Genomic DNA, 27,492 nt, shown 5'->3' with positions numbered 1-27,492 from the left:
CATGTCCAGCTAATTTTTGTATTTTTAGTAGAGACGAGGTTTCACCAGGTTGACCAGGATGGTCTCGATCTCTTGACCTCGTGATCTGGCCACCTCGGCCTCCCAAAGTGCTGGGATTATAGGTGTGAGCCACCGCATACGGCCAAGAGTCTCTTAAATTCTTATTCAACCCAACTCCAGTGAAGTCCCTTATACCACTGACCACATGATTTCCTCTTAAATACCATTAGAGAACATTTAGGTGAAATGATAGAGTTTTCTCCAGCTTGTCTCTTTATAGACACCACATAGCTTATTTCAGCTTCTAGGGCTGAAAGAGGTATCTTCAAATGTCATGGTATGTTATGTTTTCATGGGATCTGTTATATGTCACCTATGAATCACTGGATTTCTGAATGTTATGAAAGTCTGAAGCAAATTCTATTTGAACAAATATAAATTTATTTTAAAAACTGGGTCAGGATTACCTTCCATGAATGCCTGTACTGTTTTATCCACACAGTTATCAAAGTGCTGCAAAACCAGGATGATTTCATTGTTGCTCTTATTGGGAACTATTGCACGCACTGCATTTATCTGGAAAAGATGACAGGGTCATTTAATTCTAACATTAGTAGGTCACTAGGCAGCTGAGGCCTATACAGAGAATAACGAAAAGAGTGATATTTCATTTTTAACAATCTGTATTACTCTTTAGCATCAGTTAGAGTACATACAACCATCTCACTAGGAATGATTAATAGGTAAGTGATAACAGCATGTGAAAAATTAATTTAAAAACTTACAAATGCAGAACATTGCTAGAAATAGAAGTTACGTGCTAGATTTCATAACAAGAAAAGGTGGTTTAATTTTGGTATCAGGTATTAATACAGCATCAACATTTCCTCATTTTTAGAATACTGTAGAGAAAGGTGGAAAGGTAAATGAACTAGCAACAATAAAACTTAAATTTCTGTGTAAGATTTTTTGGAAACATTTTTTACTTTGCATGTTATTAATTGTAAAATACAGATAATTTATACAAACAATTTAAATTGTTATAACCTATTTCGGGCATATACAACATAATGAACACCAACTTCATGACACCGAGTTTACTAAAACAAAATAAATATAACTGAAGCCCCCATGAACACCTAATAAATCCTATTTCCCTTCTTCTCTCTCTAGAGATTTCTACCCTGAACTTGGTATTATTTCAATACACGCTTTTGCATTTTTATGATATGTGTGTATATCCATAGGTAATATACACTATTATTTTGCATTATATAAATACGTAAATATATCATACATATTTATCTTTAATTTGTTCTTTTCACATAGCATTATTCTAAAAAATTTTTTTTCATGTTGATAAATGTATCTTTTATTTATTTATTTAGTTAGTCAGTCAGTCAGTCAGTCAGTCAAGTCAGTCAGTCAGTCAGTCAGTCAGTCAGTTTGAGACAGTCTCGCTCTGTCGCCCAGGCTGAAGTGCAGTGGTGTGATCTTGGCTCACTGCAAATTCTGCCTCCCAAATTCAAATGATTCTCGTCAATATTTATTTATTTAGAGACTGTCTCTAACACACAGGCTGGAGGGCAGTGGTGTGATTTTGGCTCACTGCAACCTCCGCCTCCCACGTTCAAGTGATTCTCGTGCCCTAGCCTCCTGAGTAGCCAGGATTACAGGCATGCATCACTGTGCCCAGCTAATTTTTGTATTTTTAGTAGAGATGGCGTTTTACTATGTTGGCCAGGCTGGTCTCAAACTCTTGGCCTCAAGTAATCTGCCTGTCTCTGCCTCCCAAAGTGCTGTGATTACAGGCTTGAGCCACCGTGCCTGGCCTGTTTTTTTTGTTTGTTTGTTTGTTTGTTTTTTCCTATTTTTTGAGAATAAAAAAAGTATGACTGGGCACAGTGGCTCATGCCTGTAATCCTAGCACTTTGGGAGGCCAACACAGGCAGATCACGAGGTCAGAAGTTCGAGACCAGGATGACCAACATGGTAAAACTCTGTCTCTACTAAAAATACAAAAATTAGCTGGGCATGGTGGCACATGCCTGTAATTCCAGCTACTCAGGAGGCTGACAAAGGAAAACTGCTGGAACCCAGGAGGTGGAGGTTGCAGTGAGCCAAGATTGTGCCACTCCACTCCAGCCTGGGCAACAGAGTAAGACTCCATCTTAAAAAAATACACACACACAAACACACACACACACACACACACACACACACACACACACACAATTGGGGAGGTAAAGGCAGGAGGATCACATGCACAAAAAATATACAATTTACAATAACTGTATATTTTGTTTTCACGTTTATATACCCATTTTATATCCAGCAACCTTGAACTCTTATTAGTCCTATTAATTTGTTCCTTTCTTGGATTTTCTATGTAGATAATTGTATTGCTTATAAATAACAGACAGGGTTTCATTTGTTTTTTGTTTCTTTTGAGATGGTCTCACTGTATCACTCAGGCTGCAGTACAGTGGTGCATTCATAGGTCTGCAACCCTGAACTTCTGGGCTCCAGCAATGCTCCCACCTCAGCCTCCTGAATAGCTGAGACTACAGGCGCATGCCACTAGGCTTGGCTAAAAAGATTTTGGGGGGTTCCCTTATGTTGACCAGGCTGGTCTTGAACTCCTGGCCTCAAGTGATCTTCCTGCCTCGGCCTCCCCACGTGCTGGGATCACAGGCATGAGCCACTGCCCCTGGCCAATAACATCAGTTTTTCTCTGCCTTTCCAATTCTTATAATTTTTATTTATTGTTTTACTGTACAATGCAAAATTGATTATTTTTCAAAGAAGCTCTGGTTCCTTTTGATGAGGAATGGTAATTAGAAACCAGTATCTACGAGCTAGGTGTGCTTATTGCTATTGGGGAGTCATTGTTTTTAGACTCTTTCAGTGGATGAAACTAGGAGATTTTTTTGGTTAAATAATGAGTTCACACTGACATCCTCAATTCAAATATACTACTAAAAGACCTTTTCTCAGCCAGGCACAGTGGCTCACACTTGTAATCCCAGCGCTTTGGGAGGCTGAGGCAGGTGGATCATGAGGTCAGGAGATCGAGACCAGTCTAGCCAATATGGTAAAATCCCATCTCTACTAAAAATACAAAAATTAGCCAGGTATGGTGGTGGGTGCCTGTCATCCCAGTTACTCAGGAGGCTGAGGTGGAAGAATCGCTTTAACCCAGGAGGCAGAGGTTGCAATGAGCCAGTATCGTGCCACTGCTCTCCAGCCTGGGTGACAGAGATTCTGCCTCAAAAAAAAAAAAAAAAAAAAAAAAAGACCTTTTCTCATCTTATTTTAAACATGTATCTCTTCTCTCTTAACCAAAAGTTTTAGTTCCTAAAAACATTATTCACTAATTTGCTTTATTTTATAATAATCATAAAACAACCCTACAATATAATGTTACCACCATTAATATTACTACTAATAAAACCATTGAATAAAATTTAAGATTTGCAATTCTTTTTACCCTTTAAGTGTATCTCTCTAAACCCACATAGTAAAAATATTGTGTTCAAAAGTCAGTGGCCCCAGGTGTGGTGGCTCATGCTTGTAATCCTAGCACTTTGGGATGCCGAGGCAGGCAGATCACCTGAGTGAGGTCAGGAGTTCAAGATCAGCTTATCCAACATGGTGAAACCCTGTCTCTACTAAAAATACAAAAATTAGCTAGGCGTGGTGGTGCACATCTCTAATCCCAGGTACTTAGAAGGCTGAGACAGGAGAATTGCTTGAACCTGGGAGGCAGAGGTTGCAGTGAGCCGGGGATTTCACCATTACACTCTAGCCCTGACAGAGTGAGACTCCACCTCCAAAAAAAACAGAAAGAAAGAAAAAATCAGGGAAAGATTTATTCTAGTTCACCCTTTCCCTGAAGGTGAAACATTTTTTAAATGCCAAGCTTACATAAGATCTCAGTTCTAATCTTTTCGTTTGGGTTTTTGGTTTTGTTTGAGACAGTCTTACTGTCTCCCAGGCTGGAGTGCAGTGCTGTGATCTTGACTCACTGCAACTTTGACCTCCCTGGCTCAAGCAATCCTCCTGCCTCAGCCTCCTGAGTAACTAAGACCACAGACATGTGTCACCACATCTGGCTAATTTTTTTTTCTTAATTTTTTTAGAGACAAGGTCTCACTATGTTGCCTAAGCTGATCTCAAACTCCTGTGATCAAGGGATCCTCCCACCTCAGCTTCCCCAAAGTGCTGGGACTACTGGGCTTAATGGCACTGTGTGGTAAAAACCATGTGTTACTGAGACTGGCAAAACTTACCACAGTTACCTATTAACAGTTCAAGCTCACTATTCTGGTTTTTAGTTCCCTCTAGGGATTTCCCTTACTTCTTATATTCAGGTATACATTCAAAATGATATATAATTATATATGTTATTTTTCATCCAGTATTTCTTTTCTGAGACAGAGTTTCACTCTTGTTGCCGAGGCTGAAGGGGAATGGCGCCATCTCAGCTCACCACAACCGCCACCTCCTGGGTTCAAGTGATTCTCCTGCCTCAGCCTCTCAGATTTGCAATTATTTTTACCCTTTACCCTTTAAATGTATCTCTCTAATCCCACATAGTAAGAATATTGTGTTCAAAAGTCCCCAGTAGCAATAAGCCAACTGATACACTGATGTGTATCAATCCCAAATAGCTGGGATTATAGGCATGGGCCACCATGCTCAGCTAATTGTGTGTGTGTGTGTGTGTGTGTGTGTGTATTTTTTTAGTAGAGACAGGGTTTCTCCATGTTGATCAAGCTGGTCTCAAACTCTTGACCTTAGGTGATCCACCCACCTTGGCCTCCCAAAGAGTTGAGATTACAGGTATGAGCCACCGTGCCTGGCCTATTTCTAGGTATTTTATATTAAAAATGTCTTCAAGTCAGGAGGCTGAGGCAGGAGAATCACTTGAACCCAGGAGGCAGAGGTTATAGTGAGCCAAGATCATACCACTACATTGCAGCCTGGGCAACAGTGTGAGACTCTGTCTCAAAAACAAAAGGCTTCGGGTTATCTGATCAGTCATACTGCTCAAAAATGAGGTCTTTTTATGAATGAAGAGACAGGCTTAGAAAGTAACTTGTAGAAGTAATAGGCAGAGTCTGTAAGAACTTAAGTCATTTTTAGCACTCTTGCTTACCCATCATCCTATGCTCTTCTTGTTTCAGACTTAATTGAAAACAATATGGTTTAAAATCATACAAGTGATGGCCAGGTGCAGTGACTCACGCCTATAATCCCAGCACTTTTGGAGGCCGAGGTGGGCAGATTACCTGAGGCCACAAATTCGAGATCAGTCTGGCAAACATGGCAAAACCCCATCTCTACTAAAAATACAAAAATTAGCCAGGCATGGTGGTACATGCCTGTAGTCCCAGCTACTCAGGAGGCTGAGGCAGGAGAATTGCTTGAACCCTGGAGGCAAAGTCTGCAGTGTGCTGAGATCACGCCATGGCACTCCAGCATGGACAACAGAGTGAGACTCTGTCTCAAAAAAATAAAAATAAAAATAGAACCATACAAGTGAGAAGGTACACAGTTTGTAATCCAATGAAGGTTAATACATTTTTGAGATAAGCAACTTAACATGTATCAATCACAGCAATGATCCCTAAAAAATGAACTTTAGGCAAAACTTACAGACTCCATGATAAAGGTAAGATTCTGATAATTTAAAATATGAGTATTTATAGTTCTCAACCACTGTACAGGACTCCAGAGTCAACAATTAAAAAAAAAAAAAAGACAGAGAGGCTGGGCGTGGTGGTTGGGAGGCTGAGGCAGGCGGATTGACTGAGGTCAGGAGTTCAAGACATGCCTGGCCAACATGGCAAAACTCTGTCTCTACTAAAAATATAAAAATTAACCCAGCATGGTGGCACACACCTGAAATCCCGCTACTCAGAAGGCTGAGGCATGAGAATCGCTTGAACCCTGGAGGCAAAGGCTTCAGGGAACCAAGATCGCGCTGCACTCTAGCCTGGGCGACAGAGCAAGACTCTGTCTCAAAAAAGAAAAGAGAGAAAGCACATATAGATCTTATGTTTTTCTCAACACAGCTCATTGAGGGTTACATTACTAGAACTACTTGGTTTTCTTCCAAAAAAAAAAAAATACTCCTTAAAAGATCTATTTCTGGCTGGGTGTGGTGGCTCTGGTTCATAATCTCAACAGTCTGGGAGGCTGAGGTGGGCAGATTGCTTGAGGCTAGGGGTTTGAGACCACCTTGGCCAACCTGGAGAAACCCTGTCTCCACTACAAATATAAAAATTAGTTGAGCATGGTAGCGCACACCTGTAATGCCAGCTACTTGAGAGGCTAACGCACGAGAATCACTTGAACCCAGGAGGTGGAGATTGCAGTGAGCTGAGATTGTGCCACTGCACTCCAGCCTGGGTGATACAGTGAGCCTCTGTCTCAAACAAACAAACAAAAAACCACAAAAGACCTATTTTTTCTCTTGCTCTGAAGCCTTCTGCACTTAAGAATGCTCTTCAAGTACTTGGGAGGATCCTATTCAGATTGTTCCTTAAGGAATGTTGCCAAATGAGATATACTCAGTCATATAAATATTAATAAACTAATTAATATTGAACATCTTCAAGAGAATTTAGAATGAATATATATGGAGATAGGCAAAAAAAAAATCATGTTTGCATTTAATAGGTTCTGTTAACAGGTTCTGCACAATCAGAACTTACATGGCCGTCACTCTCTGCTATATAGTGGCATTGTTTTATTATTAAAATTTCACTCTCGTAATGAGTTTGTGGTAGCCACTAGTCATATTAGTACCTAAATTTTCCTATGACATTCAAGTTTACTATCCACAGTGACTAGTCTTACCTTCTCTTTCATGTTCTCAAAAGCTCCTCCCTGGGCCAGTACAGTATTGGACTGTAAATCAAAAATGAATCCTGATGAATCTGAAAGAATAAGAAGGAAAAACATATTCAACATGATCCAAATGTAATCCATTCCCAAGACAGAAGGGCCAAAACTGGCTGCTTGTGTCCCATAAAACAATGAGCTACTTAGTTGCTATCTGGCAAATTCTATTACGTAGATAACTTATAACTGAGTTTCGAATTAAACTTATAAAACAAAAATTTAATTTTAATGGAAACTGTCACAGCTTGAGGAAAACACTAAATACATAAACTATATTAGACTCTCCTGTAATCCTTGATATCATTGTTAATTATCCCACTGTAAGGCCCTCTAAAAATGCTACAAATAAATAGCTTCCCATGGTGAAATTTAACACTAAAGAATCTGAAAATGTGAGTGGGATGGAAGCTTCTGTAACATTAATAACACAAAGTAATTTCCTCTTCTAGATGGAACCATAAATGCTATGTTAGTAGACTATAAACCCGTGAATGCATTCATGTGTGCATCCCTAACATAATGCTTAATAAAGCAAAGTATCCATAATTACAAAAATAAACAAATATTCTGGTTTCTCTGTACTTACAAAGAAAATGTTATGTGCAAATTTAATCAGTTTCTTTACCCCTGCCTAAGTGATCAATAAATTACTTAAGCTTTAACACTCAACAACTTTGTTTTAAAGCAATAAGATACAATCTCAGGAAATTGTTAGAGTACTTTCCAAATTCTGATGTGCATACTTAACCCCTATGGATACTTATGTTAAGGTGTAGGTTGTGATTCAACATTCTGGCCTGTGGCAGATTTTTATTCCCAGGTGATAGCAATATTACTGATCTCGGCACTGTACTCAGAAATAGCTTAGGAGTTAAAATTTCAACAACGCAAGTAAAAGGAAAAATGTTGAGAAATGGGGTACAAAAAACCCACAGTAATATTCTCATACACTTTCCAAATTATTTTGCTGATATTACAGATATGTTTTAATTGAAGCTTCTTTCATGGCTTAATCTTGAACCCTGAACTAATTTAGATTTAACCTTTGTTAATACTGGCTGTTTCTAGACTGCTACTCAAATGAAAAATCGGGTTACACTTATACAAACTTGGTATTTAAGCTTGAGTCTTCTAGATGACTATATAATAATGGTTAACTCCCAATTAATTTTTATTAATTAAAAAGAGACACAGTCTACAAAAATGAAGGTCCTATAGAACCAAAGTACTATTAGGAATCTTCTCAGAATTCCTATAGATCAGCCAAATGATATAACTCAAATGTTTTAATGTATCCTCCCCCAAAGAGGTATTAATGAGCAGTGAGATGATACAAAGGACATCAATAATCCACTTAATGAATTAAACCACCAATCTCCTTTAGGGAAAAGAGGGAACATAAAACAGCATTTTGGGTTCTATTACTAGCCTCTTATACTTATCTAGCTCTGTTTTTTGTTTTTTCCTTTAACAACACACTAGAATGACACAAACTACAGGGAAAACAAAGGGTAGGCTAGGCATGGTGGTTCATCCCTATAATCCCAACATTTTGGGAGGCCAAGGCAGGTGGATTGCTTGAGCCCAGAAGTTGGAGAGCAGCCTGGACAATATGGTGAAACCCTGCCTATAGAAAAAGGAGAACAATTAGTTGGGCATGGTGGCATGTGCCTGTAGTCCCAGCTACTTGAGAAGCTGAGGCAGGAAGATAGCTGGAGTCTAGGGGGCTGAGGCTGCAGTGAATCATGAATGCACCACTGCACTCCAGCCTGGGTGACAGAGAGAGATCCTGTCTCAAAAACAAACAAACAAACAAAAAACAAAGGATGGTTCTGCAAACAATTATTGGCCAAAACAAATGAGCATAATTAGGGTTTATCCGGAATACTATTTAGGATGATTAAAAATACATCAAGCAGCTATTTCAGTCAGGATCCCAAACAGGAAGCGAATAGCATACTCAAATTGGGCAATCTTAATAGAGTTTAATAAAAGGACTATTTTCAAAGGTGCTAGCAGAGAGTAAGGAAACTACCTTATAGCGCTGTACCTCGTTACTGTTTTTGCTGGTTTTTAAGCAATGTGCACCACTACCCGAGACATGTGTGTGAGGAAGGAGCAGTTACAGGAGCCAAAGACAGAAAGAGCCCTTTTATCTTTGTTTCATCTGGTATGGAGAGGGCCATCAGGCAGTTGCTGTGATCTTTGGTCAAATGACACACTCAGTCCACAGCTACCCCTCAGAGAAGATTACAGGAATAAATGTCCCTACCTAACTCTCCTCCCTGCCTCTGACTCTCCTGCCAATGCTGCCTAATGGCCAAACTCAAGTAAGCCAGGGGGCATGGGAGGCACTGAGATGGTCTGTGCAGGTCAGGACGGCACAAATGACAATTTTGCATTTATATTCTATGACATGAGGTCACCAAAAAGAGAAAGCAATAATCTAACATCTTAATTTGTCTATTCACTAGCTAATATTGCCTTTTTAACCAACACCTTAAGTAGATCCAAAACCTTACTTCAATCAAGTGGAGCTTAAATGTCTCTCAGTATTATACAGAAAGTAATTTTTAATTCCCATCAACAATACTTAGTGATTTTTAAACTCTTGTTTTTTCATGAAAAGAAAGCTTAAGATTTATCTAATTCTATTGGTAAGAAATAAAGCAGGATTTCATCTTACTAATATTTAGTTATGATACAAGAGCATGTATTCTATCAGAAATACATTTTTTTTTTAATAGAAAGATGGGGTTTCACCATGTTGGTCAGGCTGGTCTTGAACGCCTGACCTCAGGTGAATTGCCCACCTTGGCCTCCAAAGTACTTGGATTACAGGCATGAGCCACCACGCCCACCCCAGAAATACATTTTTAAGGAAAAAGTGCTGTTGAATATTTCCTAAGTAATCCTGGGTGTTCAGGAAAAAAAAATTCTCAAGCAAGATTCATAAAAAAATATGAGGAAGCCTAGGCTGGGTGTGGTGGCTCATGCCTATAATTCCAGCACTTTGGGAGGTGGAGGTAGGCATATAACTGGAGGTCAGGAATTTGAGACCAGCCAACATTGTGAGAATATCAACATGATATTCTACTAAGAATACAAAAATTAGCTGGGCATGGTGGCACACACCTGTAATCCCTGCTATTGGGGAGGCTGAAGCAGGAGAACTGCTTAAACCCGAGAGGCAGAGGCTGCAGTTAGCTGAGATTGCACCACTGCATCCCAGCCTGGGCAACAGAGCAAGACTCTGTCTCAAAAAAAAAAAAAAAAAAAAGAGTATGAGGGAGCCTTGAGCTTGAGCCTTCTTAGTTATTTTGCTGTATCAGGAACCCTTTCAGAAGTTTTTCTGGGATTACTTCAAATAGCACACATTCAGGTATGTTTTAGAAAAAGTATGTTAGTATAAATGGCAAATTTGTAAATACTGCAGCTTTTGTTATTATTGTTTTTGCTGGCTTCAAAAATTAGGCAAAAGTTGTTTTAGGCACTGAGAATGACACAGAAACAGCTGAGTCTGCTTATTCCATGTATTAAATCAACCTTGAACAGGTGTCTTGACAAGCTTTAAAACATAGTTTCATTCTGCTGTTAATTTATAATTTAACCCAAAGATCATATTGTACTAAGTATTTTAGAATTAATTTGGTTTAAAGTTCTGATTATATTTATACCCAGGATGCATATTTATTTATTTAAAAAAACAACAAAAAACAAAATGTGTGGCAAGAATGCAGAGAAACTGGAATTCTGGTGCATTGCTGGTGGAAATACAAAACGGTACAGTGCCAATAAAAGCCATATACTGGTTCCTTAAAGGATAAAACATATAACTACCATATGATCCAGCAATTCTACTTCTTGGTATACATACAAAAGAATGTCAACAAGATCTCTAAGAGATATTTCGTACATCCATGTACTGCCGTAGACGCTGAGTTACACTAGATACAACAGTGAACAAGACACATGTTTTTTGCTCTCTTAAAGAGTTTTACAGTCTAGTGGAAGAGACTGGTAAAAAGATGAATTAACCATCTCAACATAGCAACAATGCATTAATTTATCAAACTATACAGTACTAAATACATAGGCTAGACCTCCACAATAACACTGTTATGAAGTGGAAATTATTAAAAGCTCTACCACCTTGGGTCCTATCTAAAGAGGTTTGGCAGAGCATATATCCCTAAATATTAATGGTTTAGTTTGACCTTTACCTATAAAAGGAATAACGCTGCATTTTATTTTTGGCATGCATTTGGATTTTTGTTCAACATCATGTTGTGAGACTCATGTTAAATTCTTGCAAGTAAAGGCAGTTTATTCATTTTCATATGGTTTGGCTCTGCATCCCCACCCAAATCTCATCTTACAGCTCCCATAATTCCCATGTGTTGTGTGAGAGACCAAGTAGGAGATGACTGAATCATGTGTGATAGTGAATGGGTCTCATGAGATCTGGTGGTTTTAAAAATAATCTCTGCACAAGCTCTCTCTTTGCCTGCTGCCACATACTTAAGATGTGACTTGCTCCTTCTTCCCTTCTGCCATGATTGTGAGGCCTCCCCAGTCATGTAGAACTGTATATCCAACAAACCTCTTTCTTTTGTATATTGCCCAGTCTCGGGTATGTCTTTATCAGCAGCATGAAAACAGACTAATACAATTACTGAATAATATTTTATTGTATGATTATGCCATTATTTATCTATCTATTCTGCCAGTAATGGACAACCAGGTATTAAAACTCAAATTTTCAGTTAATTAAGATCAGTACAGAATAGCTGGTGAGAATCTGGACAGTGAGGAATGGGAAATGATTTCTTATTTTAACTGTGTTTCTTTTCATACATGATGGCACTAATTCCAGTTTAGATCTCAGAGAAGTTGTTTGTTGTTATAAAAGACTTTGCTCTAGATATTCCTTCTAGCACTGTAAAACAGTGAATGCTTTCCCTCCCCACCCCACCCCATCTTACCTTGCTTCAAAGTAAAGAAATGAATAGGTCAATCCTAATTGCATGCTTCTGTCTCCAACTAAACCATGACCTTTCTCATAACACTACAGCACTGCAAAATCTGTCACTCTTCACTCATTAACCTTCATGTGAATGAGAAGCCTGTCAGATTCCTTTTTCTTAAACCCACACAGAAGTCAATAATCAACTTCAATTATAAATATCCTGTCTCCAAATAATTGTTAAAATTATCACAAGGCAGCTTTAAGTGTTAAACCTGTGATGGTAAGAGGCACTCTACTTAAGTAACACACTTGTTTAAACCTGTTCTGGCCAAATGAAATGTTCTCTTTTTTTAAAAAAAAAAAAAGGCCGGGCGCGGTGGCTCAAGCCTGTAATCCCAGCACTTTGGGAGGCCGAGGCGGGTGGATCACGAGGTCAAGAGATCGAGACCATCCTGGTCAACATGGTGAAACCCCGTCTCTACTAAAAATACAAAAAATCAGCTGGGCATGGTGGCGCGTGCCTGTAATCCCAGCTACTCAGGAGGCTGAGGCAGGAGAATTGCCTGAACCCAGGAGGCGGAGGTTGTGGTGAGCCGAGATCGCGCCATCGCACTCCAGCCTGGGTAACAAGAGCGAAACTCCGTCTCAAAAAAAAAAAAAAAAAAAAAAAAAAAAGTTATGGTGAAATATAACGCACGTGTGGTGCAAATACATAAAGAATTATAGTGTGATAATTTATCACAAAGCAAATACCCAAGTACTACTTAAGAAATAAAACACTGCTAGTACCTAGAAGTCTTCCTCATGTCCCCTTTCAATTATCTCCCACTCACCAAAGGTAATCACTCTCTGGACTTCCACTTCCTTTAAAATTCATACCACTTAAGTATACATCCCTAAGAATAATGGTTTAGTCACACCATTATCTATAAAAGGGATAACCCTGTATGCATTTTATTTTTGGTGTGCATTTGGATTTTTGCTCAACATCACGTTCTAAAAGTCACGTTACATTCTTACAAGTACAGGCAGTTTATTCATTTTCATTGCTGAATAATATTTCACTGTAGGATTATGCCATTATGTACCTATTCTGCTAGTGATGGGCAACTGGGTTGCTTCCAGTTTGGGGACAATACATATAATGCTGTTTTCAATATTCTTGTAGAAGTGTTCTGGTGTACCTAGGAATGCATTTCTGCTGAATATATACAAAAATAGAACTAAATCATATGACATGTATAGCTTCAACTTCAGTACACACTGTTAGTTTTTCAAAGAAGCTGTACCAGTTTAGATTCTCACTAGCAATGTTTGAAAGTTTCGTGTGTGTGTGTGTGTGTGTGTGTGTGTGTGTGTGTGTGTGACAGTCTTGCTCTGTTGCCCAGGCTGGAGTACAGTGGTGTGATCTCAGCTCACTGCCACCTCCACCTCTTAGGCTCAAGCAATTCTACCGTCTCCACCTCTAGAGTAGCTGGGATTACAGGCGTGTGCCATCATGTCCAGCTAATTTTTGCATTTTCAATAGAGTTGGGTTTTTGCCATGATGGCTAGATTGGTTTCAAACTCCTGAACTCAGGTGATTTCCCTGTCTGGGCCTCCCAAAGTGCTGGGATTACAGGCATGAGCCACCATGCCCAGCCATTTCTATTGTTCCCCAAACACTCTTGCTTTTGTTATTCCCTTTTCTTTTCTTTTTTGAGACAGGGTCTCACTCTGTGGCCCAGGCTGCATGTAGTGACACAATCACGGCTCACTGCAACCTCAACTACACAGGCTCAAGCAATCCTCCAGCCTAAGCCTCCTGAGTAGCTGAGATTATAGTAAGACTATAGGCATGTGCCACTATGCCCAGCTAATTTTTTACTTTTTGTAGAGACGGGGTTTTGCCATATTGCGCAGGCTGGTCTCGAATTCCTGAGCTCCAGAGATCTGACCACCGAAACCTCCCAAAGTGCTGGGATTAAAGGCGTGAGTCTTCACACCTGGCTCTGTTATTCTTTTTAATTTTAGTGGTTCTGGTATGAGATCAGTATTATAGTTATCTCATTATGGTTTCAATTTGCATTTCACTTACTTCTAAAAAGACTGAATGCCTATATATATTATTAGCCATTTGGATATTCTCTTTCCTAACATGCCTATTCCTGCCCAGTTTCTGGAAAGGGGAGTTATCTTTCTCTTATTGAATTTGTATTTCTGTATCTGTTAAACATGATCCAAGTTTCTTCTCCCATTCGGTAACTTGCCTTTTCATTCTCTAATGTAATATACTGATATTAATTCTTTCCATTCTGGTTGAAACATTTTATGTTTTATTCTAAAAGTCTTTCCTTGAGATAGTGGGAGCAAGTTGCTTCAAAATAAACCATCGAAGGTGGGTAGAAACACAGACAAAAAAAAAATAGCCATATGTAGCTAATTATTGAACCTGGGTTACAGGTATATAAGAGTTCCTCATACTTTTCTACTTGTTATAATCTTAAACTTTTTGATAATAAATTTTTGTTGGGGGGGCGGTTTTGAGAGAGTCTTGCTCTGTCGCCCAGGCTGGAGTACACTGGAGCAATCTTGGCTCACTACAGATTCAACCTCCTGCTCTTAAGTGATCCTGCTCCCTCAGCCTCCTAAGAAGTGGGGACTAAAAGCACATGCCACCATGCCTGGGTAATTTTTAAAATTTTTTTTGGAGAGATGGGGGTCTCACTGTGTTGCCCAGGCTGGTGTCAAACCCCTGGGCTCAATGATCCTCCCAAAGTACTAGGATTACAGGTATGAGCCACTGAACACAGCCTAACCTCACTTACATATGTGTAGTGTAGAGTAGTCAAATTCACAGACAGTAGGTAGAATGGTAGTTGCCAACAACTGGGAGGGAATGTTAAATTACTGTTTAATGGGCATGGAGTTTTGGTTTTACAATATGAAAAGAGTTCTGGACATGAATCACAGTAATGGTTGTACAACAATGTGAATGTACTAATGCCACTGAGCTATACACTTAAAAATGGTTAAAATATAAATTTTGTGAGGGGACGGAAGGCAGCAAACCACACTGCCATGTGTGTACCTATGCAACAATCTTGCATGTTCATCACATGTACCCCCAAACCTAAAATGCAATAAAATAAAATAAAATAAAAAAAGAAAGTAGCCCCTTCCTTCCCATCCTCTCCCTGGGGACCAAGGCGCTACGGCAGGGACCTTGGCTTGCCTGTGGCCATTTCTTAATTCTGAATCCTGTCTGATAATGAAGAACTGGAAGACAAGCCTCCAACACCTCCTGTGTGAATGAGCAGTACCATTTTTAGCACTGGAGGCAAAGACTCTTTGTCAGCCAATCGCAGTTTGAAACCTTTCCCTTCTGTTCCAGAGGAGAAAAAGCCCAGGAATATCTGGGGAAATATCTGGGAAAACCCCAGGAAAATCATCTCTATGTTCTCACAGAGAAAGGAAGTAAAAAGAAAGAAAAGGAAGGGACAGAAATTTCTACTTCATCTGATTTTGAACACACTATCCATATTGGCTTTGATGGAGAATCCACTGAAATGCCAGAACAGTGGGCTCGATTACTACAGACCTCCAATATCACCAAATTAGAGCAAAACAAGAATCCTCAGGCTGTGCTGGATGTCTTAAAGTTCTATGACTCCAATACAGTGAAGCAGAAATATCTGAGCTTTACTCCTCCTGAGAAAGATGGATTCCCTTCCGGAACACCAGAACTGAATACCAAGGGATCAGAAAACATCAGCAGTAGTGACAGAGAAAGATGATGATGATGATGAGACTGCTCCTCCTGTTATTGCCCCAAGACCAGATCATACGAAATCAATTTACACATGGTCTGTGATTGACCCTGTTCCTGCATGAGTTGGTGATTCAAATGTTGATAGTGGTGCCAAGTACTCAGACAAACAGAAAAGTAGACTAAGATGACAGATGAAGAGATTATGGAGAAATTAAGAACTATTATAAGCATAGGTGACCCTAAGAAAAAATATACAAGATACGAAAAATTTGGACAAGGGGCTTCTGGTACAGTTTTCACAGCTACTGACATTGCATTGGGACAGGAGGTTGCTATCAAAGAGATTAATTTACAGAAACAGCCAAAGAAGGAATTGATCATTAATGAGATTTTGATGAAAGAATTTAAAACTCCCAACATAGTTAACTTTTTGGACAGTTACATGGTAGGACACGAATTGTTTGTGGTAATGGAGTACCTTGCTGGTGGGTCACTTACTGATGTTGTAACAGAAACCTGCATGAATGAAGCACAGATTGCTGCTTGAATGGCAGATTCGAGTTTTTCAGAGTATTTGTTTCATCTGCTAGTCTTTCCCTTCTTCATAGCTTTCCTTTTCCTTGACTTGCTCCTTCTAAGTTGCTTTTGAGTTTCTCATGCCTAGGCAAGTGTAATAGACATTATGTAGCTCCTATTAAGGAGCTCTATATAGTTTCACTTTGTATAAAAGTTAGGACCAGCTGTTGTTACATGTAATACTTTAGTTCAGAACTTGACCTGAAAGAAGGGAAGAAAAGTGTGTGATTTTTACCTTTTTTAAAAAATGTGAAAAAGTCAGTTATAGAAATTTCGTGGTAGTAAGTTTCGAATTTGTTACATGTATACAGAGAAGACTAATGATCTATATTTATAAATAAATCATTGCGATAAAATATATATATATATATATATATATATATATAAATTTTGGCCAAGTACAGTGGCTCGCAGCTTTAATCCTTTGGGAGGCCAAGCCAGGAAGATCACTTGAAACCTAAAACTGGAGACCTGCTTAGACAACACAGTGAGATCCTGTCTTTACCAAAAAAAAAATAATAATTTTTTTTTTAAGTAGCCAGGTGCTTTCCTGTGGTCCCAGTTACTCAAAAGGCTAAGTAAGGCAGGATGATTGCTTGAGCTCAAATGTTTGAGGCTGCAGTGAGCTTACTGTGCCACTTCACTGCAGCCTGGTTGATGGAGCAAGACTCTATCTCAAAAGATAATTTAAAAAGATAATAAAAATAAATAAATAAACAAAAAGGGAACATTTGGTCTAACAGGTAAGAACTACTGAGTTACAGGAATTATAAATGGTCTAAAGTTGAAAAAGGCTAAACAGACCACCATAACAGCAGCAGGCATTAAGGAGTGCTTCATTCTGCTAGACATCGTGAAGGAGCTCTACATGAATTATCTCTGTTAATCCTCCTGATATCCCTACACACAAGTCTTCTGCCGTCTTGCCATTTTACGGGAAAGAAAGAGGAGACCCAGAGCAGTAAAGAGATTTCCTAGCTTGCTAGGACAGCCTAGCTAGCTAGTGACAGAGATGGAATTTAAAAACTGAGTTTGGTTCTAAAAATGTTTTATACCACTACTCATGTTCACATTGCCTTTCCTATTTACCCTCAAAGTTTTTTTTTAAAAAAAAGAGGATGTCAAACAATTGTCCTTTATTCCCTTGAAGCCACAAAAGAAGTATGAGCTTAAATTAAGGCAGAAACAAATATGCTGAACATAAGTTTAAAATTTTGATGGGTAAGTAGCAAAACACTGGAACAAGGCTAAGAGGCTAATGATAGTATTTCTCAAGTCCCTTCTGATTGCCCCTTAAGAAGATAGTATACAACGAACTGTACTGGGTGGTTGGGAAACACTCAAAAAAGGTAACTGAAGAAGATTATCTTATGGTATGATTATCACTAAAGAGATTTTTTTTTTTTTTTGACGGAGTCTCACTCTGTCACCAGGCTGGAGTGCAGTGGCGTGATCTTGGCTCACTGCAACCTCCGCATCCCTGTTTGAAGCAATTCTCCTGCCTCAGCCTTCCGAGTAGCTGGGATTACAGGTGGGCTCCACCATGCCCAGCTACATTTTGTATTTTTAGTAGAAACAGGGTTTAACCATGTTGGCCAGGATGGTCTCAATCTCTTGACCTTGTGATCTGCCTGCGTTGGCCTCCCAAAGTGCTGGGATTACAGGGGTGCGCCACCATGCCCGGCCCACTAAACAGAATTCAAGAAGTCTTGCTAATAGAGAAGAACCAGAAGGTACATGAGAAGCAAATGCAGTTGATTTATTAGCTGGTGAGCTGCTACATTATATATTTTTCTTTCTCTGATCTCTATTATTAATGTTTCGATTTGTACCAAACCCACAAATATAATTTTACAATTCAGGTGGGGAATTTAACTTTTAGAGAAAATAATAGACTTAAAATGGTATACAAATAATATAAATACTTCAGGTGGAAGTGAACAAATGGCTCAAAACATTTCCAGCACTATCAATAAAACCAGTCTATTTTACACAGAAGAAAATTACTCCTGGCTGGGCACAGTGGCTCACACCTGTAATCCCAGCACTTTGGGAGGCCGAGGTGGGTGGATCACGAGGTCAGGAGTTCAAGATCAGACTAGCCAACATGGTGAAACCCCGTCTCCACTAAAAAATACAAAAATTAGCTGGCCATGGTGGCTTGTGCCTGTAATCCCAGCTACTTGGGATGCTGAGGTAGGAGAACTGCTTGAACTGGGACCCGCGAGGCAGAGGTTGTAGTGAGCCAAGATCATGCCACTGTACTCCAGCCTGTGCCACAGGGCGAATAAAAAATAACAAATAAAAATAAAAAATAAAAAAAATTACTCAAAAAAAATAATAAAAACAAAATAAAAAATAAAATCTCAAAAAAATAAAAGTAAAATAAAAATTACTCCTAAAAATGAGAAATGAGGCCAGGCACAGTGGCTCACGCCTATAATCCCAGCACTTTGGGAGGCCAAGGCAGGCGGATCACCTGTGGTCAGGAGTTCGAGACCAGCCTGGCCAACATGGTGAAACCTTGTCTCTACGAAAAATATAAAAACTAATCAGGCATGGTGGCAGGTGCCTGTAATCCCAGCTGCTTGGGAGGCTAAGATAGGAGAATCGCTTGAATCTGGGAGACAAAGGTTGCAGTGAGCTGAGATCACACCATTGCACTCCAGCCTGGTAAACAAGAGCAAAACTCCGTCTCAAAAAAATTTTTTTTTTCTTTTTATTTTGTTCTTCTCATTCTCAGAACACATACAAAAAATTCTTTTTAATAAGAAACAACTTGAGTAGCCAGAAAAAAATCTTGTCTTGAGTTGTTAAAAAAGTACAGTTCAACCTTTTTGAATGAGATGAACGAAAAATGAAACATTTTTTAGGCTGGGCGCGGTGGCTCATGCCTGTAATCCCAGCACTTTGGGAGGCAGAGGCGGGCGGATCACGAGGTCAAGAGATCGAGATCATCCTGGTCAACATGATGAAACCCCATCTCTACTAAAAATACAAAAAATTAGCTGGGCATGGTGGCCCGTGCCTGTAATCCCAGCTATTCAGGAGGCTGAGGCAGGAGAATTGCCTGAACCCAGGAGGCGGAGGTTGTGGTGAGCCGAGATCGCGCCATTGCACTCCAGCCTGGGTAACAAGAGCAAAACTCTGTCTCCAAAAAAAAAAAAAAGAAAAATGAAACACTTTTCATGGAAAGAGTGTTTAGTTATATCATTTTCCTTCCTCCCTCCTTCCCTCCCTTTGTTGAGTTACATCATTTTCCATCCCTTCCTCCCTTCCTTCCCTTTCCTCCCTCTCCCCCTTTCCTCCCTCCCTTTCTCTCTCTTTCCAGACAGAGTTTTACTCTGTTGCTCAAGCTGGAGTAAGGTGGCATGACCCTGGCACACTACAACTTCTGCCTCCTGGGTTCAAGTGATTCTCCTGCCTTCCTCGCCTGAGTAGCTGGGATTATAGGTGTACACACCATGCTCAGCTAATTTGTATTTTTAGTAGAGACGAGGTTTCAGCACATTGGCCAGGCTGATCTCAAACTCCTAACCTCAAGTGATCTGCTCGCCTCAGCCTCCTAAAGTACTTTGATTACAGATGTGAGCCACTACGCCTGGTCCATGTTTTTCAAGTATGAAAAGTTTTATTTTACTTTGTTTTTTTAGAGACAGGGTCTTGCTCTGTCACCCAGGCTGAAGTGCAGTGGCATGATCACAGCTCACTGCAGCCTCAAACTCCTGGGCCTAAGTGATCCTCCTGCTTCAACCTCCCAAATATCTGGGACTACAGGCACACACCACCATGCCTGGTTTTTTCTTTTTTTTTTTTTTTTTTGAGGTGGAGTCTCACTCTGTTACCCAGGCTGGAATTCAGTGGCATAATTTTGGCTCACTGCAACCTCCGCCTCCCAGATTCAAGTAATTTTCCTGCCTCAGCCTCTTAAGTAGCTTGGATTACAGTCACCCACCAGCATGCCCAGCGAATTTTTGTAATTTTTGGTAGAATCGGAGTTTCACCATGTTGGGCAGGCTGGTCTCAAACTCTTGACCTCAAGTGATCTGCCCGCCTTGGCCTTCCAAAGTGCTGGGATTAGAGGTGTCAGTCACTGTACCCAGCTGCTAACTTATTTTATTTTTTTGTAGAGATGGGGTCTCACTATGTCGCCCAGGCTAGTCCCAAACTCCTGATCTCAAGTGATAGTCCTGCCTCAGCCTCCCAGAGGTGCTGAGATTATAGGTGTAAGCCACTGTATCCAGCCTTATTTTACTTTCTAAATATTTTTATTAAGTATCCTTTTATGTAAATCAAATGGTCATAGAACTTATAAAAGAAGAAAGAAGTGGACTTACAGTTACTTTCAAATACCTCTAAGAAAAATAATTGTAACACATTACTATAGTTCTTAAAAGTTCTATAGCTCAGCCAAATTATATAGCAAGAAAAAAAATTCTAGGCCTGGTGTGGTGGTTCAAAGGAAAACTGTTGCAATGACTCAACAAATTGGTAATCTCAATAAGGAAACTTAAAACACTTTGAGACAGAATGTTGCCCAGGTTGGAGTACAGTGATGCAATCTTAGCTCACTGCCACTCCTGCCTCCCAGGTTCAAGTGATTCTTCTTCTGCCTCAGCCTCCCAAGTAGCTGGGACTACAGGCTTGTGTCATCACCTCCAGCTAAATTTTGTATTTTTGGTAGAGACAGGGTTTCATTATATTGGCCAGGCTTGTTTGAAACTCCTGACCTCAACTGATCCACCCGCCTTGGCTTCCCAAAGTGCTGGAATTACAGGCATGAGCCACCGTGCCCAGAAAGAAATGGAGGAAAATTCTAATTGAAAATACAATACCAGAAGAAAAAAATCAGTAGACAGACTTAACAGCAGATCTGAAACAGCTGTTTCAGATAGGAACGATAAAATTGAAAAGGAACAATAAAGTTGAAAAGAGATCAACAGAAATTAAACAATCTAAAGAGCAGGTGGAAAAAAACATTGGGGAAAAAGGAACAGGATCTCAGTCACTTGGTATGAAAACATCAAGCTTACTATATGTGTAACAGAATCCCAAGAAGGAGAGGAAAAAAAATTTTTTTTGGAGAAATAATGTTCAACATTTGATGAAATTGCCAATATATCCATACTAAGATATATCATAGTCGAACTGCTAAAAACAAAGAGAAAATATTGACAGCAACAGGAGAAAAATGACTCATTACAACAGGGGAACAATATGACATATTCTGTGGAATGGCATATTTTAAGCGCTGAAATTAAAAATGATCAATGAAGTTTTTTTTTTTTTTTTAGATGGAGTTTTGTACCCAGGCTGGAGTACAGTGGTATGATCTTGGCTCACTGTAACATTTGCTTCCCAGGTTCAAGCACTCCTCCCACTTTCAGCAGGTACTACTGCACCTGGCTGAAGATTTTTATATCTAGCAAAACTACCCTTCAGAAATATGGCCAGGCATGGTGGCTCACATCCATAATCCCAACACTTTGGGAAGCCAAGGTGGACAGATCACTTGAGGTCAGGAGTTTGAGACCAGCCTGGCTAACATGGTGAAACCCTGTCTTCACTAAAAATAAAAAAAACTTTAAAAACTAGCTGGGCATGGTGGTGCAGCCTTGTAGTCCCAGATACTCAGCTACTCAGGAGATTGAAGCAGGAAAATAGCCTGAACCTGGGAGGTAAAGATTGTCATCAGCCAAGATCATGCCACTGCACTCCAGCCTGGGTGACAGAGAGAGACTCCATCTCAAATAATAATAATAATAATAAAAATTATTTAGTAATAAACTTAACAAAAAAATTCCAATAGTTGTATATTTAAATCTATAAACCATTGCTGAGAGAAATTAAGATCTAAATAAGTGCAGAGATACAGTAAGTTGATGGACTGAAAGCCTCCATATTGTTAAGATGACAATTCTACACAATTGACCTACTGATTCAGTGTACTCTCTATAGATTCCAAGCAGATATTTTTCTAAGAATTGACAATCTGATTCTAAATTTTATATGTAAATGTAAAGAAACCAAAATAGCCCAAAAAATTCTGGGGGGAAAAATCATTGGAGGATGTATCTCCCTTCCTTATTAAACTATATTTACTATTAAGCCATACTAACAAATACAGTATGCTAGTATAAAGACAGCCATATATCTCAAAGTAACAGAATAGAGTCCAGAAATAAATAAATCTTCATATGGTCTACTGATTTTCAACAAAGGTGTTAAGGAAATTCAATGGAAGAAAGATAGCCTCTTCAACAAAACGTACTGTAACACCTGTATATCCATACGCAAAAAAGTAAATTTAGACTCTTACACCTCATATAAAAACTAATCAGCCATCGGCTGGGCACAGTGTCTCATGCCTGTAATCCCAGCACTTTGGGAGGCTGAGTAGGGTGGATCAAGAGGTCAGGAGTTCAAGACCAGCCTGGCCAAGATGTGGAAACCCCGTCTCTACTAAAAATATAAAAATTAGCTGAGCACGGTGGCAGGCACCTGTAATCCCAGCTACTTGGGAGGCTGAGGCAGAGAACTGCTTGAACCCAGGAGGCAGAGGTTGCAGTGAGCCAAGACTGCGCCATTGCACTCCAGCCTAGGCAACAGTGCAAGACTCCATGTCAGAAAAAAAAAAAAAAAAAAAAAAAAAAAAAACCTAACTCAAACAGGATTACAGACTTTAAAATATATAAGATAAAACTGTAAAACTTCCAGGAAAAAGTTTTTTTGACTCTGAGTTAGGGAATTCTTAGACATGATACCAAAACTCAATCTGTAACAGAAAAAATAAAATAAAATAAAATAAATTGGGCTTTATCAAAATTTAAAACTTCCACTCTTTAAAAGACACCATTAAGAAAATTGAAAGATAAGCCACAGACTGGGAGAACATACTTGTAAATCATGTACTTGATAAATAACTTGTATTCAGAATATATAAAGAACTCTTAGAATTCAGTAGGAAGACTCCAAATTTTAAAAATGGATCAAGAATTTGAACAGACATTTCACCAAAAAAATACATAAATAGCTAATAATCACATCAACGATTAATGACTAATGATGTGTAATGGTATCTCACTGTGGTTTTGTAGTCACTAGGGAATGACTAGCTCCTGCCTTGTTTGCTCATGCTCTCCTTCCGGCCAGTTGAGAGAGACAGGCTGAGTAAAGGAGACACTCCTGCAAAAAGGTCAGGGAAATATCCTGCTTCACAATGATACTTTTTTTAATAGCTCTGGCAAAACACAGACATGAGATAAATAAAAGACTCTCTAGTTTTACAAAGGTTAAAGCAATTTGCTGAAGTTAGCTTTCTTAGAAAGGAAAAATTAAACGCTAAACTTTCAGGTGAAATTATTTTATTTTCAACTCCAGAACCCTATTGTTACTACAGTATTTCTCATTTGCAAGGTGAAAACAGATGCTCAATGTTTCAAGCGTAACTGGGAAAAAAACAAACTGAATTATAACAACTAAGAAGAAACAAACTTGGCTATAAAAAAAACTTTTCTGAGGCCGGGTGCGGTGGCTCAAGCCTGTAATCCCAGCACTTTGGGAGGCCGAGGCAGGTAGATCATGAGGTCAAGAGATCGAGACCATCCTGGTCAACATGGTGAAACCCCGTCTCTACTAAAAATACAAAAAACTTAGCTGGACGTGGTGGCACATGCCTGTAATCCCAGCTACTCAGGAGGCTGAGGCAGGAGAATTGCCTGAACCCAGGAGGCGGAGGTTGCGGTGAACCGAGATTGCGCCATTGCACTCCAGCCTGGGTAACAAGAGCGAAACTCCGTCTCAAAACAAAACAAAACACTTTTCCGTTGGTAAACTTTATTCCACAGAACAGTTCGGTTTTACTAATCTAAGCATTCCTTAGAGCTCAGATTCTTCCTAGAGATTTACTACACAATGAAACTACAACTGTCGAAACCACAAATCTGGTTTATTTACTTTCTTATGTATTTGAATTGCCAAGTCAAATTTAAGTTTAAAAGCATTTCCTTCACATTTAACAAGTGAGACCTCGACCTATGAAGCTTTGTTTTGAATTAAAGAACATTAACTCTGAATTAGAAATCAAACTGAACTAGGGGAAAACACCAGGATACCTATGATCATTCTTTTTTTTTGCCGGGGAGATGGAGTCTTGCTCTGTTACCCAGGCTGAAATGCAGTGCCTGATCTCGGCTCACTGCAACCTCCAACTCCCAGGTTCAAGCAATTCTCCTGCCTTATCCTCCGGAGTAGCTGGGATTACAGGCACACACTGCGACACCCGGCTAATTTTTTGTATTATAGTAGATACAGGGTTTCACCGTGTTGCCCAGGCTGGTCTTAAACTCTTGAGCTCAGGCAATCAGCTTGCCTCAGCCTTCCAAAGTGCTAGAATTATAGGCATGAGCCACCGTGCCAGGCCTATGATCATTCTTTTAATCAATATATTCCAGTTATGTACGATAGTTCTAGTGCTACACTGTTCACTTTGTTCCTTTTTTTTTTTTTTTTTTTTTTTTGAGACAGAGTTTCGCTCTTGTTGCTCAGGCTGGAGTACAATGGTGTGTGATCGCAACTCACCGCAACCTCCACCTCCCAGGTTCAAGGGATTCTCCTGCCTTAGACTCCTGAATAGCTGGGATTACAGGCATGCGCCACCACATCCGCCTAATTTTGTATTTTTAGTAGAGACGGGTTTCTCCATGTTGATCAGGCTGGGTCTCAAACTCCCAACCTCAGGTGATCTGCCCGTCTTGGCCTCCCACAGTGCTGAGATAACAGGCGTGAATCACTGCACCCCACCGCTTTGTCCCTTTAAATTTTTGCAGCTATTCTAGAAAAGTTAAAAACGTTTTACAGTCTTTGTGTCCTTCCCTACATTATAACTACCCTTCTATTTCCTGACTCTCTGCACTTTGTATAGACAAAAAGCTAGAGGAATAACCCTGGAAGGAAAGCTAAAGGAGGAAAGAAAAACCAGAAGCATTTAATCTTGCTCCATTGCCTTTCTCTAGAAAAATGTCAACTCAAACAACATAGAATATCTCGCAGTAAGCTAGCTCTCCTACCACATCTCTATGTTCAGTATCCAAAAATGCATCTTCGAGATTGTATGCTACAATTTGCTAAGTTTGTGTGAGTAGAAAAGCTACTGTTATATGAATTAATTCCCAGACTGGTAATACACAAAGCTATAACATAATATCCACAAATGCTTGTAAAACCATTCAAAACACATTAGAATGACAGTTTTAAAATATACAGATATAAATGGGGATCATTATAACTATGCTTTTAACAATTTATGCCCACATGTAATCTTACCCTTCTGGTTCTGTTTCCTGGACACTGCCATTTCTTTGATCTCAAAAAATATACAAGAAAATATCCTTTTGCCTTGTCTGGGTTTTGAGTGTAGGTATCTCTGATTTACAAGTAGGCAACAGAACTGTGTAGTTGGAAGCAATAAATACGAAATCCTGCTGTTGGAAATTCTGCTTGCCAGCTGTTAATTTCCTTTCTTTCTCTTGCATCAAATTCTTGTCAAGAAGTATCATTGCAGACATTCATTCATGTCTCCTTTTCCAGGGAGATTCTGGAGGAAAAACATAAACACACATATACTATTACAATAATGGCTATCTGTACAAAATTTCTGAGATATCCACAAGGTTTCTTTTGTATTTGTCTATACAAAACTATTTTTTTAAATACTCTAGAAACAATGTAGCTGCTGAAAAGCAGAATTTTTCCTAAGAAAATTTAATCTTAGATTATCCTCTTAATTTAGAAGGTATGTTTTCTTAGTCTTCTTATCTTTTGTATCCATTTGAAATATTCCCATCTGCTTTGCAAACTAAAATGTTACCTCTTACCACTCCCTAAGATCTTTCTTACCATCTGATCTTCCCATCCAAATCAAGGAGGACCTATTCTCTTCCTCTAGAATTTATTATATCTAACCTCTCCTCAGGTTTCCCAGCTCAAATACAACTGTAAAAATTATAGGGGGAACTGTGAAACGTGAGAAACACACTCACCATAAAAACCCAAAGAATGGACTTAAAAGGCACAAAGAACAGCAAAAGTGAGACTTTTTCATAATGGTCTTGCAAGATCAGGTATCTGGTGGGTAGGCACACCTGGGACAGTCACAACAGGTAATTTATCTCCTAGCACACAAGTCCCTCCCCCAGTTCCTCATTGGTTGAATATTATGGGGTTATAATCTTCTGGGACCTTGTCTAAGTTTTATTATCCCCTATAAGGTTATATCCCGGTCCCCTTCCCTGATTAAGTTTTGATTTCCCAATAATGAAACTCCCTTCCCTTTTATGGGCTGACTGTTCGTTCCTTTACATTGTGTTCGCTTACTGTGACCTCCTAGGTGCAAGAGCTGTGTGGTTTGTTAAATTTGTGGGCTCGCTTCCGGTACCTAGATTTATCATGCCTTGAAAATGGACCATTTAAAATATTTTTTCACATAAAAGGAGGGACGTGCAAAGGAATTTTAACATGGAAAACTGAAACATCAAAATGAGATTAGTCCATACTGCAGGAAGCTCCTCCAAATTCCAAAGATACAATTGCTGTTTTTCTATATTACTAAACTTTTTTTTTGCATGTCATACAATCAATGCTTCAAAAATTACTAAAGTTTTAAAGATACATGCTCAAGATTTCTAGGTAAAGAAAGCGTAAGTTCCTGCCAGCAGAGATGTGTTAACAATAAAAGAAATATTAAAAAATAATAAAAAAACGGAGAGATGGAAGAAAAATAGTTTTTTTTAATTTTTTAATTTTTTATTTTTTGGTCACACAGGATGGACACAATCTTGTGGCTCACTGCAACCTCTGCCTCCTGGGTTTGAGCAACTCTCCTGCCTCAGCCTCCTGAGTAGTGCCTGGGTAATTTTTTTTTTTTTTTTTTTTTTTAAGTGGAGACAGGGTTTCACCATGTTGGCCAGGCTGGTCTTGAACTCCTGACCTTGTGATCTGCCAGCCTCGGCCTCCCAAAGTGCTGGGATTACAGGCTTAAGCCACTGTGCCTGGCCAAATAATAATTTTTTAAAAGCATGATAAGGATCATAGAACTCTTATACTTGGACACCTGACTGGAAGAACATTTACAAAATTCAGTTCAAGAAAGAAATTAGAATAGACTTATACGAAATACTCTCCATTTTAAAAAGGAAGAATCAAGTACATAATTCTGAGAAAGTTTCTAAAAATATTCCATCAAGAGTAAGAACCACTATAAACCACACTGGGACCTCAGGAAAAG

General features: G+C 39.3%; 1 protein-coding gene and 1 pseudogene across 5 annotated transcripts in view; one reads left to right on the top strand and one right to left on the bottom strand.

The window, feature by feature from the left end:
* Window positions 1-27,492, bottom strand: part of SPATS2 (spermatogenesis associated serine rich 2) — a 141,659-nt gene that overhangs the window by 38,599 nt on the left and 75,568 nt on the right. For all 5 annotated transcript variants that reach the window (XR_012518430.1, XR_012518429.1, XR_012518428.1 and 2 more), the window contains exons 2-4: window positions 25,533-25,803; window positions 6,868-6,947; window positions 468-576 (exon numbers count right to left, since the gene is read on the bottom strand). Coding sequence is in view for 2 of the 5 variants with exons in the window: in XM_003939134.3 (XP_003939183.1) it covers window positions 468-576; window positions 6,868-6,947; window positions 25,533-25,563 (220 nt within the window). In the remaining 3 variants the exon portion in view is untranslated. The remainder of the gene's footprint in view (window positions 1-467; window positions 577-6,867; window positions 6,948-25,532; window positions 25,804-27,492) is intronic.
* Window positions 15,119-16,179, top strand: LOC104653073 (serine/threonine-protein kinase PAK 2 pseudogene; annotated as a pseudogene).

Source organism: Saimiri boliviensis, chromosome 7, assembly GCF_048565385.1.
Source record: "Saimiri boliviensis isolate mSaiBol1 chromosome 7, mSaiBol1.pri, whole genome shotgun sequence".
In the NCBI taxonomy this organism is placed as follows: domain Eukaryota; kingdom Metazoa; phylum Chordata; class Mammalia; order Primates; family Cebidae; genus Saimiri; species Saimiri boliviensis.
This window is presented reverse-complemented; position numbering and strand designations above follow the sequence as displayed.